The following is an 18,513-nucleotide window of genomic DNA, read 5'->3' as shown; positions in this document are numbered from 1 at the left end:
AAGTATAATTGAACTTTTTTCTAATTGGAAGAAATCAATTTTTAGAACTTCTGCATCCTTTAAATCATAAGGGCCACTAGAGTAAATGCCTAAGTGACCATTACGACTAAACAACCGGAACAACCAGAACAGCCAGTCGACCAGTCACTATGGCGTGCACTGACCACCAAGGGGCAGACGCTCAATGCAGGAGCTGCTCCCTTTAACCTCCCAAGGCCAACCAACCTCCCCGGCCCCTCCCCGCCAGCTAGCAAACCTCCCGCGGTCCCTCTCCCCGGCCATCCCCCCATCCAGCAGGCCACAGCTGACGGGCCCCAGCTGGCAGCTGGCACCCCGCTCCAAGGCCCCGCTCCAATCGGGACTGGACAAGACAGCCCCTATAGGCTCTGATCTCCGGCCAGGCCTAAGGACCCCACCTGTGCACAAATTTCGTGCACCGGGCCTCTAGTTTATGTAATAAAAATCATGCAGTAATGGTTTATAAAAGTTACTGCACCAAGCACATGACCAGTTCTTAAATTTGTACAGGATTACACAAGCATTCGCATTCATAAAAACGTGAAAATAAATCATGCAAAAAGAGAGATTCCAAAAGGTATTGTCTACCACCTGTTACAAAGGATACATTTTTAAAATTTAAAAAAGAAAGGCAAAAAGAAGGTATTACCTGAATCTGGATTCCAGGTCATAGATTTAGTCTTGAAGTTCCAAAAGTCTCTACTCATCTGACAGACTACGCTGAACACATGTGGGTTCCTAACATCTTTATCACTTCTATCTCACTACCTTCATCCAAAGCATTTCTGCTACTATCATCGTATTAAAAAGCACTGAAGCCATAAGCTATCTACTGGTTAGCAATCTCTAGTAGCAAATCCGATAGTTAATTACATAGGCCTCAAGCACATGCAAGGAAGTTCTGTCATCATTCAAATTAATTTTGGAACTAAAGGTTGCAGATGGGCTTACTGAATGTAAGACAACAAAAATATCTTCATACAATGCATAAAGTTATGGAAAACAGAAATATTCAAGGGGGGAAGTTTGTTATATTTTATTATTTGCAGCGTCATGTGAAGTGTGCTGCTTTTGGGGCAGTATATCTCAATGCTAGCATGTATTCATCCCATAAATCATTTGCCATAGTATATGTGAGGCTTCGTTTGAAAAATATCATTTAAATCTTTACCAGTAAATGGTTGGTCTAATTTTAATATAACTTTCGAAACACACATAATCACACCATGTACACACACATACACACACACACACACACGCACACACACACACGGGCCGGTATAGGGAAATCTTTCTTTTTCCTCCAGAAAACAATTTTTTAATTCTCTAAATAAGATTTGTTTTGAGAATGTTTTTTTTTTGTTCCAATCAACATAGATGGGAGAGAGAATATGTCTTCCTTCAAATCTTTAATAATATCAATGCAAATATTTTGTGCAATCACTCATGTCAGACATGTAATGTGCTTTAAGGCAAAAAGTTAGGAAAGCCCCAAGTGTTTTATGTTTGTATGTCATATTTCATTTTTCTTTAGAAAGGTCGGCAAGGTTTAGTATCCTGACCAGGCTCTTAGAACTAGGACACACATAATTTAGAGCTAATTTAAGAGACTTTCAGGTTGCTGTTTTATATAATGGCTTCATAGGTATAGCATTAACCTAATTTAGCAGTTGCTAAATAAATTTTACCTGCAGTTCACAACTCAGTCTTTATAAAAATTATACTCCTCTAAGAAAGACCCTAAAACTGAGAAACAAGATAATGCGATTCAACAAAGAACATTTCCCATCTCAAGTCATTTTGAATGCCCCCCAAATTAGGTGAGATAATACCTAACAGAAATTACATTGAAAACCAGAGATCTTATTCACATAAATTTTAAAAAATAGAAATAAGAAATTAGCAACATGCATATTAAAAAAGAAAAGCCAAAAGAAAGGAAGTTAGCGTAGCGGGGCCAGACTTACATGCTGCCTATCTTAGAAGGGAAGCCAGATGCGGGAGGGAGCTCTTTGTCCCTAGCAGAAGTAGCACTTGTCTCTGTATTCATTCCACTCTCTTGCCCTTCTGCAACAGCTGTAAGAGGGCCAGGCAAGGAAGCATCTCCTGTACTAGTGTCTGAAGCTAGTTCACTGCTATCTGCATACAGCAATTCCATCTGAGTGGTGGTCCTCCTTCGGGCCTAGTCAGAAAATGGGAGGAAACGCAATCAGGAGCCAACTTTTGGACAGAAGATGATTAGAGTAGAGATTTAATATTAGTTTGAAATAGGTAAAACAAAACAAACAAACAAACATTTAGTGTGTCTTTTCCTAGCAAGTGTGTCAAACGTAGCAGTAAGAGAGTGACAAGCCAGAGCTATAGCCAGATGAGATCTTTACAGGACATAGTAGTAACCAACATTTGTATTGTACGTATTATATGACAAGGCATTGTTCTAAACACTCTGCTATCTTAGCATGTGCTATTATTATCCTAATTCATAAGTGAAGCGCAGAGAAGCTAAGCAATTTGCCCAAAGTCGCACAGCTAGGAAGTGGCAAAGCCGAGGTTCAACACTAAGCAATCTGCCTCCAATATTACTGTGCTATCCTGGCACTCAGGGCCAGCTCCCTCAGCATATAATTAAAAAAGAAGAAGAAAAAGAAAGAAATCAAACCCAAATATAATTTTGTTAGGGAAGCTCAACTAAATTCAAAAAATTTCCCTTGCTGAGATGCTTTATTTAATATCAGTTTTTACAAATGTTTCTCAACTGCTCCCTTGATGCTTTTAATCTACCTGCTGGATAATTCAGCATCAGCTTGCACCAGTTTTTGGCAGCCTCGTGAGGCAGGCGAAGATTATTTTCCTAGAGCCTAAACTCACCATAAGCATGTCCTTCTTTACTCTTAAAAACCAAATGAGTATCCTGTTGTTGCTCAGAGTCACTGTCATCACGAAGAAATTAACAAATAATCATTGTGTCTACCAGACTGTAAGCCTCTAAAGGGCAGGCACCCTGTTTAGTCAATTTTATATCCCCAAACCTCACAGAGCGTTGGTACATACTGATTTAAAATAGAAGGTCAAATTCATTTTTTTCAGTGAGGAAAATAAATAATTTGAGATTTCTCCAGGAATTTTTGCAGTTCAAAGGGAAAAGCAGACAGCACGTCAGAGAATTTAGGAAAAGAAAGTCCTGCAGCCAGTTTTGTACACTGTCAATTCTCCGCACAGCCGAGGGACCAGGGCAGAGAGAAATCACTTTGCTGGGAATTCCTAACAAAAGTGGATGTTTTAGGAGATGACCTTTAGGCCACGACTTTACAGCTCTTTTCTGGTACCCTAAGAGCAGGAATAACCAGGCTGTCACAGGGCCTGAAAGACGAAAGTTACCTTAAGAGATTCTCGCCTCTGCTTAAGGCTGGATCCAAACTACACTAGTATGTTTTGAGTGTTGGTAACTTCTGCTTAGTCACTTAGAATAATAAGTCACAAACTACATGTGGCGCAAGGACCACACCTAGAGCCTGAAGTTGTTTTTTGACCGGTTTGCCCAATGTTTTTAAGATAAGGAAATTCTACCTAGAAATCCATATTCAAGGCTTTTCTTAAAAAACCAAAGGATGTGGTAGCCATAGGCCCATATTCCATCATGGCAAAAATGAGCAAGAGTTGAGTGCTGGCTATTTGCTTTAATTGGGCACGTCCTCTTTAGGTAATCATAATGACTCCGACTCATGATTTCACATCCAGCCAAATTACACATTGACCTTACCTGACTAACCACTAGGGCCTTATACCTCTCCTGTCCATTTGCATTATTCTTTCCGGTTCTGATTCTATCCATCATTCAACAAATATTTATTAAGAATTCTTTGTTTTCAAACATTTTAAGATGTTTAGTTAATTCATCTAATATCAAATTTGAAAGTCCCACGTGTTTCTTACACATTTAACAGCATGTATTATTTATATTTTTTGAAAAACTTTACAAACATATATTGTAGCATATTTGTTTTTAATACAAGATAATGATTAGGAGTTGGCTTATTGTTCAAACCACTTCAGGATATAGTTAAAGTAAGAAAGAAATGCTTAAAAATATACCAGAATGTTAAAATTTCAAAAATCTCTCACCAATCAAAATGATTTCTTTTAGATGCCAACTACAGGTCTACAACTTGATTAGCCAACTGCTTTAAATTACTATTGTCTAGTAATTTGTGACTATCTCCTATATTATTAGGAAATTTAGGCAACTTTAATAGATTAACACACAACTTCCTTAATGGGCAATAAACCTTTAGGAGAAATCGGGTGGGGGGAGGGATGGAAAAAAAATTTGTTCTCCATAATGATATTGAGTGAGAAAAGTGTGAGAATACAGTAAAAAGCAAATGTCACAAGAGAGAAATTTTCAATAGAACTTTTGTCAAGGGGAATATGATAAAAGACTAATTTTCTGATACATGGAAGCTTTGGTAGAAGCATGCCTGCTTGATAACCTACCCGGGGTCAAGCCTGAGGCCTCCGATGTGTTTAATAGTTATAACAAAGGACAGAGGGAAAAGGAATATTCACCCAGCATTTTCAATCCCCCGTACCTTGTTTTTAGGTTTCATATCTCCACAAAGCTTCATCAGGTCTGAAGACAGTGTGCTATATGCAAATACATAACCACAAGATTATAAGGGAACTTACTATACAAAACTGCATGTCCTCTATGTTTACAACTATGGAAAGAATTGTATATGCCTAGCTATGGAAAACAAAGAAAGACAATATTTAAAATCAAAGATTCTGGCCAGGGGCACACACCTGAGTTACGGGCTCAATCCCCAGTGGGGGGCATGCAGGAAGCAGCCAATCAATGATTCTCTCTCATCATTGATGTTTCTATCTCTCTCTCCCTCTCCCTTCCTCTCTAAAAATCAATAAAATATATTTTTTAAAAATGAAAATAAACGAATTTAAATTTTTTTCATTTTCCTTACTTAAATATTCCAGTATGTTTATTTTAAAATGTGTGGTAATTAAGCATAACTGAGTTAGGTTTTTATACTACTGTTTCTAGTGCTATTCACTTAGCCAGAAAATTCAAAATTATTTGTTTTATAAGGGTAATTGTTTGAAGCATCAGGATAAAGTATTAAAAATATTATAGAAACAAGTAAAATCTATTAAGTTCCCAAAGGTTCTCTTACCTTCCTTCTGATCCCGGGCTGTTTAAAGGTGCATCCTCATCAGTACTATCCTCTACATTTTCTATAAAATAAAAAATGTCCAAAATGTATTATCCACGTCGCAATTTGAATGGTGACTATAATCCCTATACTACAATAAACATCAGCCCAAGGGTTCAATATGGGCACTTTGGTTTAAGTAACTGAATCAAAATAGAAATATAGAAAAACATATCTAAGAAAATCCTTTGACTGCATGTCCTAGGATGAGGAAAAACATGTTCAAAATAGGAAAACCACAGGTTTGATAAACCATAGAACAACATTCATAGGACAGAACTGAAATCATGTACTTATCAGAGCACGTGTAACTCTGTTACATATTTTTTCATAGTATGCATTTGTCCCATGTCATCCACATGTTTGAAACCCCACTGAATAAAATATGAGATAAAGAAAATGCTCGTGAGTGCCCTTGATTTTTGTTTTCAGGCAGAGAGAGTATGTGTGTGTAGGGATCTGGAGATTATACATCAGCATGCAGCTCATTCATGTGTACATGGAAGACAAACACAATAGGCTTGCATGCAATGGTTTCAGAAATGAACACAAATAAACCACTGCTATTTCAGAACAACTCTAGCAGGCTATTAAAAAAGAAGAAGGAGAAGAAAAAGCAAACAAACTCTCAGAAAGTCAGTAAAAAAAACAGCCACTAAAAGTGAACTATTTAAAATGTCAGTGAGCCCAGTAGGTTCAGGTTTTAAAAACATACACATTGTACTATAAAATCATTCCACAAAAATAGAGACAGAATTATAAGTAACATATATTAATAAAATATATGAGTCATCCCCTTTTAGCTTTCAATTTTGTATAACACAAGTGGATTGTGTACATAAGTCAACTAATCTCTTTCTCTGATGTTCCCTTTCTTTCTTCACTGTTTAGCAGGTACAACAGAATATTCAGTAATACTTGATACTTGATAGTATTATCTAAAAAGGAGCTCATCGCCTGGCCAGTGTGGCTCAGTGGTAGAGTGTTGGCCTATGAACCAGGAGGTCTCGGTTCCATTCCCGGTCAGGGCACATGCCCAGGTTGCGGGCTTGATCCCCAATGTGGGTGTGCAGGAGGCAGCCGATCAACGATTCCCATCATTGATGTTTCTATCTTTCTCTCCCTCTCCTTTCTTCTCTGAAACCAATAAAAATATAGAAAAATAAAAAGGAGCCCATATGGGAACCATACAAGACAGTTTACTTTCTGAAGTGGAGAAAACGGTAGTCTTCATGGCAATGTGTATCTCAAAGCTCACCATTGGAGGGAGGCTCAAGGACCTGCTTCACAACAGGATTCTTGAGTACTAAGGTGACTGAATTCATTGATAATATAGAAAATGGGGTTAAAAGAAATGATACACTAGCCTTTATTTTCCCAAGTATAAAAGCAGCCTAAGATTGGCTAGTATTCTTGTAGGGAGAAATCAGTTAGTATGGTGAATATCGTATGAGTGCTTGGTAAAAACTACTTAGTTCCTGCCTATGCATGTATGCCTTATCTAGAGATAATTATATTTTGACATAACGAACCTAGCCAAAGGTTAGAGGCGCCACCCATTCAGTCACCAAATCAGACCCCTCTTCTGGACTGAGCTCAGTAAGAGCATTATAGCCATATGAGCTGCAGGACACACCATCACCTCACTGTCACACTCTCACTCCGAGAACATCAACCCAGCCAATGTCAGCTTCTTTTCTCATCACCGTGGAATTAAAGCTAAGGGCAGAGATTTATTACTCCCGAATGCCTTAAAGTTCATTCATGTAAGTGCAAAGTTGCACAATCTCACTTCACTGGAAGTTAACTAGTGAAGTTATTTTTTAAGCTATTTTTTTAAAGTTATATAAAACAGCCCCAGCCCAGCCAACACGGCTCAGTGGTTGAGCATTGACCTGAACCAGGGGGTCATAGTTCAATTCCCGGTCAAGGCACATGCCAGGGTTGCAGGCTCCATTCCCAGTGTGGGGTGTGTAGGAGGCAGCCAATAGATGATTCTTTCTCATCATTGATGTTTCTATCTCTCCATCTCCCTTCCTCTATGAAATCAATAAAAACGTATATTTTTTAAATAATAAAACAGCCCAGGTGGTGTTGCTTAGTGGTTGAGCATTGTCCCATGTACCAGGAGGTCACCAGTTCAACTTCTGGTCAGGGAACGTGCCTGGGTTGCAGGCTTGATCTCCCAGTGGGGGACATGCAGGAAGCAGCCAATCAATGTTTCTCTCTAATCAATGTTCAATCTCTCTCTCCCTCTCCCTTCCTCTCTCTAAGATCAATAAAACCTTTTTTTCAAAGTAGTGTACAGAAAAGAGTTTGCCTGGCAGCCCAGAGACTGCTATCCTTAGACAGGCCTGCTTGCAAGGTCGAACTTTGTCTGGCATTTGGAAACTTGCCTGGCAGAGGGGCCCCAATCACCAATGAACTAATGAGAGTGGCTCATTGTACCTAGAATTTGTACAAACAATCTGGCTTCAGCCAAACTCCTGCTTTCCTCTGAGAGTCTGGGATCCAGGTATATATTAGAGCCAGTGATGACGAACCTTTTGAGCTCGGCGTGTCAGCATTTTGAAAAACCCTAACTTAATTCTGATGCCGTGTCACATATAGAAATTTTTTGATATTTGTAACCATAGCAAAACAAAGACTTATATTTTTGATACTTATTTTATATATTTAAATGCCATTTAACAAAGAAAAATCAACCAAAAAAACGAGTTCGCGTGTCACCTCGGACACGCGTGTCATAGGTTCGCCATCACTGTAACTAGACAGAGGGTATCTGTGTGAGCAGTCCCCAGGAAAAACCTCGGGCGCTGACTCTCTAATGGATTTCCCTGCGTAGACACATCACAAAACGGCGCTGCGCTTTCATTCCAGGGAGAAAAGGGCATTCTGTGCCATCTCTCGTGGGAGGGTGAAACATAAGGAAGCCTGGACATGGACTCCTCTGTGTCTTCTTCCATTAGGACACAGCTGTGTACCCTTCCCAGTCTCGTGAATCTTTGCTGTGGACACAATACTGAGAGCCCCATGAGTCTTCCGGCAAATATGCAAAGTTGGGATGCTAACGTCGGGGAAAGAGAAGGGAAAACAAAGGTGTTCTTCAAAAACTACAAGCCTATTAGCATGAGGGGCTGCCCTGGCTCACCCTCCAGCCTTGTTCCCCCATGTACTTGTTGCTCTAGGGCACTGATCTGCTTGAACACCTTGTGCACACAATCTTGTGGCTAACACTTATGCTTTCGCTAGTCATTGCCTGGATTCACTCTGCCCAGGCCCCCCTTCCACCTTGTCTTTGGCCTGGCTAATTCTTTTTCTTCCACCTGGCTAACTCTTTTTCCTTCTTTATGTCTCAGCTCAAATGTCACCTCCTCTGGAAAGCCTCCATGTACTCCTCCATTCCTGTTGGGTGGCCCCATTCTGTGCTCTCACAATCCCCATACTGCATATATGTCAATCACTGCCCTCACTATAATGTATCACAATCTGTTCACGGTCTTTCAACCTCATCATCAAGATCACAAGGGCAAAATTTTGTGTCCTATACATCTTTGAATCCCAGCACTACACCCAGTGCTTGCAATAACATTGGTGCTAATGTGGTTTTGTGTGGTTTTGTTTTTAGCGATGTACAAATGACTGCCCAGCTTATGTGGATTTCACTTCCATTTTTTTCTTCTTCCATACTTTTCCTCCAGGCACCTCTAGGCTAGATTTATGGCCCCAATACCTGGGACAAATTTCTGCAATAAGTCATAAGTTACATCAGTCAAATGGGTTCCAACTCTCTGCTTCTGACCCTGCTTCCAGCTACAGATAATTGAAAGTAGTTTGAAAGTTGTGAAAAAGTAACACTGCTCATGAAATTAGCAACTTAGGATTTTCTGCACAAAAGGATATCAAAGAGGGCATTGCACTTTTCTTCCAAAGTAAAAGAGATCATGGACTTAAAAGAGAATTTACTTATTGCTATAAGTTGAGCCTCTAAGAAAAAGAAGAACAAAAAGAAGGAAAAGAGAGAGAAGGATAGGAGGAAAAGAAATGCCCTAACACATGGAATTGCAAATTTTCTGGTTATAATACAGAAACTTGGTTAAAATATAATAATAATACTACTTTTTTTTAACCTTTATTTGTTATAGCATGAGCAATGTAAAAGTACTAGCAGCTGATATCAAAGAAATACTACTTTGAGATTAACACGAAGTATAAACATTACAAAAACCATATAGTTCATATGTATTTTATTTGTGTGACATTATTTTAAATAAATTTAGGCCTGGCTGGCATGGCTCAGTAGTTGAGCATCCACTATGAACCAGGAGGTCACGGTTCAATTCCTGTTCAGGGCACATGCCTGGGTTTCGGGCTCAAGGCAGCTGCTCAAAGATTCTCTCTCATCATTTATGTTCCTTTCTCTCTCTCTCTCTCTCTCTCCCTGGCTCAATCCCCAGTACGGGGCATGCAGGAGGCAACTGACCAGTGATTCTCATCATTTGTGTTTCTCTCTCTTCCTCTCCCTTCCTCTCTGAAATCAATATAAATAAATAAATAAATAAATAAAATAAAAATGAAATAAATTCAGATTCATAGAGTATGTTTATTCTAGTGGCACACAGAGGTAATTACATTTAATCTTTTGGTTACATTCCTCTCCTTAAAGTAAAAGCATTTTAAAAACTTGGACAACTGTATGATTAGAAAAAAGAAAGTTCAGACCAGGTTGTGAAATAATTTTGATTAAATAAAAACTGCTCCATAATAAGATTTAGAAAAATCGCAAGGAATAAAATTGCCCTGATACTCCTGGTTCTTCATGTGTATGATCACCAAGAGGAGTAGAAAAAATACTGACAGGTGGGGGTAGTTCATGTGAATGCTGTAGTGGGAACAGAAAAAGGTTGCAAAATCTCTGTACACAATAATCACTAAAGCCTCTTCTAACTTAAAAATATTATGATCTTAAATATTGTTTCAATTTGTTCATATAAGATCCTTGGATAGTTTTATTCAATTTACAATATTAAAATATATGTGCTTAATTTTACAAAACATTAAGAATAGCTGAGAATCTAGAAAACATATACTAAAGATATACACCAAAGATATATACCAAAGAAAGTTATTTATGATGTTAAAACAACAGATGTAAGTTAATAGATATATTTAAAAATTAAAAAGAAATATGTATTCCTTTTTTTTTGCATTTTACAAGAAAGAGAAAAAAGAGCTTACAAAACGGGAGCCACAGTTGCAGTTCAGGTAATAAAAGAAAAAAGTTCACTAAAGCATATTTCTTTAAACATTTTAAGAATTTTAAAATCAAGCATGTATGAGAAAGACAAAAGACTTAGTATGTTTGTGGTTGTGGATACATTTCAAAAAGGATCATGCAAAAAACAGTGGTTGCCAATAAACATTTTAAAAATAAGATGTACCACAATTAGTGCACATGAACAATTAGTAATTCATGCAGCTTGTAGGGTACACAGAAAGCTAAACATACTTACCTAAAGGTACGCTATCTAGATCTGTGTAAATAATAGCAAAAAGGAAACAAAAAGCAATACTCCAATCAAAACAGATCCAATGTTAAAAACTCCCACGTAAAACAAGATTATGGTACTATTTATAAGATATATAGAATAGATGCCATAACAAAAACATTCATTTTTAAGGCAGTTAGATATGCAGAGTCAAGAAATGACAGTTGGCTAATATTATACATAATTTAAATAACCAATTCAGAAACTTGGTTGATCTTGTTTATCCATGAAAACTAACTCCTTAATAAGGTTAATTAAGCCTTTTTACTAGTAAGTTGGTAATCATTTCTTGGGATGACAATAATTAATTACATCCCCCCAAATTTATACATGCAAATTAAAGAAGGAATAACTAATAAAAATGTGAGTAAATACAGCATCTATTCAGTCAAGCTATAGGGGCAAGAGTATAGTATAGCATACTCAAAGAGCAAAGCTCCCATGCAATTATTTAACTAAAATTTAGTTAGATTACCTTGTAAAGCATGGCCCAGTAAAGCATCCAGCTCAGGATTTAACTCTGCTTTCTCTTTCAACATGTGGAATAAGAGCTGGTTTTGTGTAGCACTAGTTATTTCCGTTTGCTTAAGCCGACCTTCAAGTACTTTAATTTGAGCCTCTTTCTGGGCGGCCTGAAGACCCTGTACACCACCAAAAAGATAAATAAAATTATGTTAGGTCACACAAAACAGAATCTATCAAACAAAGATCTGAATCAAATAATAAATGCATATGGATTTCGACATCAAATAGACCTTGCCTTGATTCATCTCCAGGCCTCCACTTACTAGCTTCGTGCCCTTGACCAGGGTACCTTATCTTCCTGATTCTTAGTTTTCTCATATGCAAAGTTATATGAATAATACCTACTTCCTAGCACTTGTGAAAATTAAGTAAGAGAACATAACATAAAGGGTCTAGGCACAACCGCAACATGAGGGGAAAAAAATGAGTCAGAAATCATTATCACCTTCAGCATCTCTTATAGGTGACAGATTAATGCATTCCTATTCAAAGAGGATGGGAATGAAACTATATTTTTCCTTTCTAATTTTATGTATTTGAGTTGTAAAGAATCAGTATGCAAGCAAAGTTATGATACCAAATTTTTTTGCTACTCAAGAGATTTTCTTTTCATTCTTCCTTTGCTAAAGCAAAAGAGGAATTAATTATTCCCTAAGTTGTTTATCTGTTCTAATACACAAACACAATAGGTGGATTTAATCTAAATATTGCTGATGCTTCATCACTCTAAAAAACAGGTAAAAGGGCCCGGTTGATATAGCTCAGTGGATTGAGTGTAGACCAAGAGGTCTCGGGTTCAATTCCCAGTCAGGGCACATGCCCAGGTTTTGGGCTTGATCCCCAGTGGGGGTTGTGCAGGAGGCAGCCGATCAATGTGTCTCTCTCATTGATGTTTCTGTCTCTCTCCTTCTTCCTTCCTCTCTGAAATCAATAAAAATATATTTTAAAAAAATAAATAAAAGGTAAAAAGAATCTTCTTCCTTAGCACAAAGGAAGGGGTCACTGGAGAAAGATATAAAAACTACAATGAATTAATCAAAACTTGGGTTTCCAATAACAGTGTTGATCTTACCTTATTGATGCCCATTGACAAGAAGTGACCTAGCAGGTACCGGGCTTCAGTAAGCGTGCAAGCATTAATGACTGCAGTGACATCCAGGGTCTCTCCTTCTTCCTACATCAAACCAGCAGATGATGTAACATTACTTGGAGCTAACTGCATTTAAACAGAAGGCAAAAGCCTATTGCTTCACTAGGTTAACTAACTGGACTCCTCAGAATAGTGTAAACTATAATCCCCACACCAAAAATATACAGTCTAGTTGAAAAGATAAGGCACAAGGTAGATTAATAAATGATATATGTCTTTTACAAGTAATAAATAATACAAAATGAGCAGAGGTATCTGGAGAGCAGGCAGGGAGTGGTATACATACCAATAATAAGAAGCATATTAAATAAATAAATAAGTAAGTAAGTAATTCCTTCACATAAAAATTAAAAATGCTTTTAATAATAAAAAAAAATTTTAGTAAGGCATTACACGTTTTTTTAAATTACAAACCTTTGCTTCTTCCATCTGCATGATGTTGGCTTGACAATCAGAAATGCTGTCATTGATGTAATCTATATTTGCAGTTAATGACTCCATCTCCTCATTGATGTTGACCACATTTTTATCTCCCTCTCCACTCTCCTTGACTATCTTTTCCCTTCTTCTGGAAAGTTTCTCTCTTCTTTTTGTGAGTTCTTCCCGTTGCTATTGAGAAAACAGTTGGATTTTTAAGAAATTATGCTCATGTAGGGCTTTATGCTAAGTGAAATAAGTGAGTCACAGAAGGACAAGTACTGATGGGTTCCATTTATGTGATGTATGTAAAAGACTCAAACTCATAGAAGCAGAAGTACTAGTAGAATGGTGGTTGTCAGGGGCTGGGGAAGAGGGAAATGGGGAGTCGCTATTCAATGGGTATGAAGTTTCAGTTATACAAGACGAGTAAGTTCTAGAGATCTGCTGTACAACACTGTGCTTATAGTTAACAATACTATGTTATGCATTTAAAAGTGTGTGAAGTACAGATCTCATGTTACCGTTTCTTACCACAATTTTTTTAAAAGGATGTTCATTTATTCATACACAACGCAATCAAAACTCACTAGGGGGAAAATCCTTAGGAAGTAGTAAATTTACCCAGGGAACAAACTTGAAAAACTGAAAATTCACAGCCAGCTAAGGGAGAGCATATCTGCTTGCTATTTTCCACACCTTGAGGAGTCTATTCATGTCAGCCTCCATATTGGAAATCGTCATCTTTTGCATGATGATGTCCGTGACCCTACGTTCAAGAAGCTGCCACTTCATGCGTGCCGTCTTGGAAGTAAACACCCGGCCGGTCAATCCTTTTCTCTGATATATTTTTCTATAATCATACAAACAGACAAACATAATTACTTGTGTGCTTATTGGATTGTGCCCTAGCACATAATATGCTGTTTTTCATTTGAGTCCAACATTCAGTAATAATGCCACACAGATTATGTTAGGAGGAACAGAAGAATCGTGTTGACCTTGTGCCATTGGTTGCGGGCGTGGGTAAGGCCTGGACTCTTGCCACAGGAATTCTCATTTTCTGCTGAGCTCCTGCCCTGGACGCATCTGTTTCTACAGCAGCTACACTGGCACCTGTGTCCTGAACGGGGGTCTCAGATGAGCTCAGCTTCCGCGTGACTTTCCCAGCCACTTTATCTGACATGGGTCTTACTTGCCGACGAAGAGCTGTAACCTGAAATAGCAACAGAGACTGACTCATTCCCTTTGTCGATAGAAATACATCATTTATCTCAAAGCCAGAATGTTTCCTCCAAATGGCCAACTTGCCTCTTCAGTTTTGCGACGAAGAACCACTTCTTGGTTTCTTTTTTGGGCTTCCAGGAGTCTAAGTTGATGCTATAAAAGAATATTGAATAAGTTAAAATAGTAAACTGGGAAATACAATACTTCCTCATCCTACATTAATATATTCCCCATCCTGCTGGGAACTGTAAGAGTTCTTAGCAAAATCTGAGCTAACAACAACCTTGCATCCATTATTGCATATAGAGGTATTTTATTCCAATAAACGAAAGTGCATATTGACATGGCCATCTCTCTCTGAGAGGCTATCTCTGTGACATATACTTTTAGTTAACAAACACTCAAATAGTGCTTACTATACACAAGTACTTTTCTAAACGCTTCACAAATATTCTCGCTTCCTTTTTGTTAGACATTTTGTTTTGCTGGCGGAGGCACACACGAGAAGAAACGCAGTTTAGACCAGTTTAAATAGATGTACTTTACAATATATACAGTAATTCCAAACTCTGTTTTAAATATGGGGAGAATATAAATTAATTTGATTAGCACCTTATAATAACTTTTAAAAATGTTGTTTAAAGTAAATGGACAATGAAACATGTTATTATTGCCTATCAATTTGTTTCTAGATACTCTAGCCCAGTGGTTGGCAAACTCATTAGTCAACAGAGCTAAATATCAACAGTACAACGATTGAAATTTCTTTTGAGAGCCAAATTTTTTAAACTTAAACTATATAGGTAGGTACATTGTTATTAACTTAATTAGGGTACTCCTAAGGCTTAGGAAGAGCCACACTCAAGGGGCCAAAGAGCCGCATGTGGCTCGTGAGCCGCAGTTTACCAACCACGGCTCTACACAATAATGACAATTAATTATGGATTCCTTTAAGCCATTTCACAGGACTATAATTTAGGGAAGAATTTTGGATTAAGAAAACATAGATCCTAATTCTGGTTCTGTCATTTATTCAACTCTATGATCTTGGGCAAAGCTTAGGAATTAAACTTGATCAAAAACATTCCTTCTAGGACTTAAATTTTGTGATATAAAAAATAACTCTTCATGTTTTGGATCCCAAATTTAAACAAGTCATTCATCTCATGCTAGGCATATTCCTATGCCATCAGATGAGAATTTTTAGAGAAAAGGATTCTATCTTACCCCAGGCATATTTTACTGACTATAATAATGATTGGCATAGAAGCAAAGCTAATAAATATTTTTTAAATGAATAAATTACCAAAAGTTAAAATTTACATATAGTTTGAAGCTTGTTTTTACATTATAATTCTTCCTATTAAAAGTCAAATTCCAAGCTCATGCATATTTTTTGTGTGGAATACAAATGTACTTGATTCTCTAAAGGTACAGAGATCAATATGACTAGAAAGAATTTAGAAAGGGTGTCAATATATACACAAAGCAACAATAAAAAAGGGAGAAGATGTCTGAGTGTTAGTTTTGTATGTGATTAGCCAGCCTCACATCTTTATAATAGAACTAGAGGCCCAGTGCACGAATTCATGCACAGGTGGGGTCTGGCCAGGCAGCCCTGATGGGGACTCATCAGGCTGGGCCAGCAGGGGGGAGGGGCAGTGGGCGGTTGGGAGGCCGATCAGGGATCAAGCTGGTTGGCTGCTGCAGTGCACATCATAGCCACCGGTCGTTCTGGTCGTTCGACCGTTCCAGTTGCTGGGCTTTCATATACATAGATAGTATATCATTTATGATCATATGTGTCAGATAATATTCCCAAGAGTTAGCTGCTCAATACTGATCTTTCTATGTAAATAACACAAAGGTCTGTCAGTTGAGGAATAGGTAAACAAAATGTACTCTATCCATAATGAACTACTCTATCCAAAAGAAATGAACTACTAATCCATGCTTACCAGGAATGAACCTTGAAGGAAATAAGTAGTAAATATTGTAAGGCAAGTGTTCCTATCCAAAAGTTTTCATGAAAAACAAAATAAATAGTCAAAAAGTGTAAATAACACAAAGGTCTGTCAGTTGAGGAATGGGTAAACAAAATGTACTCTATCCATACAGCAATGAAAAGAAATGAACTACTAATACATGCTTACCAGGAATGAACCTTGAAAGCATCATGCTAAATGAAAGTCAGAAACAAAAGGCTACCTATAGCATTATTCCATTTAGATGAAATGTCCTAAATAGACAAATCCATCAGGATAATAAAGTGGATCAGTGGTTATCAGGGGTCAGGAAGAGGGTAGAATGGAGAGTGACTGCTAATTGGTGTAAGTTTCCTTTTGAAGTGAAAAAATGTTCTGGAATTAGATGGTAATGATTGTTGCACAATTTTGCGAATATATTTAAAACTTGAATTATACAGTTTAAAAGAGTGAATTTAACTCATTTTTTTTTTTAAAAAGTACCAGATAGGGAAACAAAGAATAGGCAAAATATGAGCATGCCCTTCTACTTGATTTTAGTAATAAAATGATAGTATAAACAAGTTCTAAAATGCCCAGGAATTGAAAGTGACAAAGTATATTGATTATTAAAATCCATTGATATGTTAGAAAAAAAAGAAATAAATGAAATAAAGAAAAAAGCTATAATTATGGGAATCATCTGGCTGAAATATCTACTTTTCAACCTCATTACTCTGTCTTCCCTACCTCCTTAAATTTCCTTTTATCTCCCAAAGTAGATTTCTATTTTCTGAAATATGCTGTATGCTCAATTTTCTCCAGGGAATATTTAGAAAATATTGAGAGAAAGAAAAAGGACCAAAGGCTGAAACTAACCAACAATAGGGATAAGAAGGTGATAACCTCTTGTTTTAAGGGAAAAAATTCATAAATGAAATAACTGTATTCCCAAAAAATCTGGAAAGAAGAAAAACCCAATCAACTATAACTTATAACCCTAATACAACTACAGTTAGCATGTTGGGATATATCCTTCAAAATTTCCCTTGACTTGAATCAGGCACGCATATATGAAATGTTATTTTACACTTAATCATAGTCATTTTTCATTTTACTATGTGGTTTCCAAACCCTAATTATTAATGGATGAATAATAACCTATTAAATTAGATGAGCTATAATTTATTTATATATTCCTCCTACTGTCAGCATTTTGGTTGTTTTTAGTTTTTTCACTATTATAAATATCCTTAAAGTGAGGATGTTAACATACAGCAATTTTTTTATTTTAGAATATTTTCTTAGTCTTTGTACATGGAAGTAACATTCTTGAATCGAAGAATATGAACATTTTTGTATATCTTAATAAAGCCTTTTCTGGTAAAACCTGGTTGGTATTCCAAGAACTTTTCTAAGATTCTGTAGTGATGAAACTATCTTTAGAACCATCCTAAAATTGCTCTCTTATATAATAGTTCCCTGATCTCCCTAGAGATCACCAGCTGTTCTTTGATATTTTCTTCCATCTCATCATGTAGGAAATAAGCCTTCAATAAAATTTATGATAATATTATAGTATTTTTCAAAAACTTTAATACTAAACAACTGTAATTCACATACTATATAATAAACATCAAATATAAGTAGTGTTTATTGCCCTTAGCCTGTCTTTAATAGTTATAATTATCAAAAACTTTTCTTCCATTTATTAAACAATTTTGTCCCATGCACAACATTCGTACATAAGGAAGTCACTCACATCTCTTTTACGTTGATCTTTTTTCAATTGAGCAATCTCTCTGTTTCTTCTAGACTCCGTTAATCTGGCTTTTTCTTGTTCCTCTTTCATTTGTTTCATTAGGCGAACCTAAAAAAAAAAAAGGTAGATCTATCTATTGGAATTACCCTATCACAGCATTCACTAAATAAACCACATGTGTGGAATAAATTACTGAGAATTCAGAAATTTAACATGGAAATGTGGAGTTTTGCTGCATTTCAAATGGTCAATTCTTACTTTAATGAAATACATCTCTATTTCTAATACATTGGTAATATGTTTATATCAAACTGCTTAGTGCTCTATGCTTTTTATATTCAGCGTTCAGTTTCTATATGAATGAATTTTTGGTACTTATTACCAGGAGCTGTGCCAGTTACTTAACCTCTTTAGGTTTTGGTTTTCTCACATACAAAATGGAGATAATAGTTCTATGGTACTGAACTGTTAAGACAATTCAATGAGTTAATTTTTTTTTATAACAGTGCCTGCCATATAATAAGCACCCAATAATTTTAGCTACTGTTGTTGTCATCAGCAAATACACAACATAATAACCTACTTCCTAAATCATTTCCACATTTGCTATTTTAAAGAAACAACATTAATTGTTATGCCAAATGTTAATAACTGATCCCACAAAAAACAGGTA

At 36.7% G+C, this 18,513-nt stretch overlaps 1 protein-coding gene across 1 annotated transcript in view; it reads right to left on the bottom strand.

Moving 5' to 3' along the window:
* The window catches only part of KIF21A (kinesin family member 21A), a 77,942-nt gene that overhangs the window by 25,756 nt on the left and 33,673 nt on the right, over positions 1-18,513 (bottom strand). The window contains 11 exon segments of the mRNA XM_015566625.1: positions 1,986-2,200; positions 4,608-4,662; positions 5,208-5,268; positions 10,760-10,780; positions 11,271-11,436; positions 12,393-12,494; positions 12,885-13,079; positions 13,587-13,740; positions 13,889-14,103; positions 14,199-14,267; positions 17,841-17,948. Coding sequence (XP_015422111.1) covers positions 1,986-2,200; positions 4,608-4,662; positions 5,208-5,268; positions 10,760-10,780; positions 11,271-11,436; positions 12,393-12,494; positions 12,885-13,079; positions 13,587-13,740; positions 13,889-14,103; positions 14,199-14,267; positions 17,841-17,948 — 1,361 coding nt within the window.

The sequence above is a fragment of the Myotis davidii genome, unplaced genomic scaffold (genome assembly GCF_000327345.1).
Source record: "Myotis davidii unplaced genomic scaffold, ASM32734v1 scaffold902, whole genome shotgun sequence".
Classification (NCBI taxonomy): domain Eukaryota; kingdom Metazoa; phylum Chordata; class Mammalia; order Chiroptera; family Vespertilionidae; genus Myotis; species Myotis davidii.
Note: the sequence above shows the minus strand (reverse complement) of the source record. Positions and strands in the feature narration are given on the sequence as shown.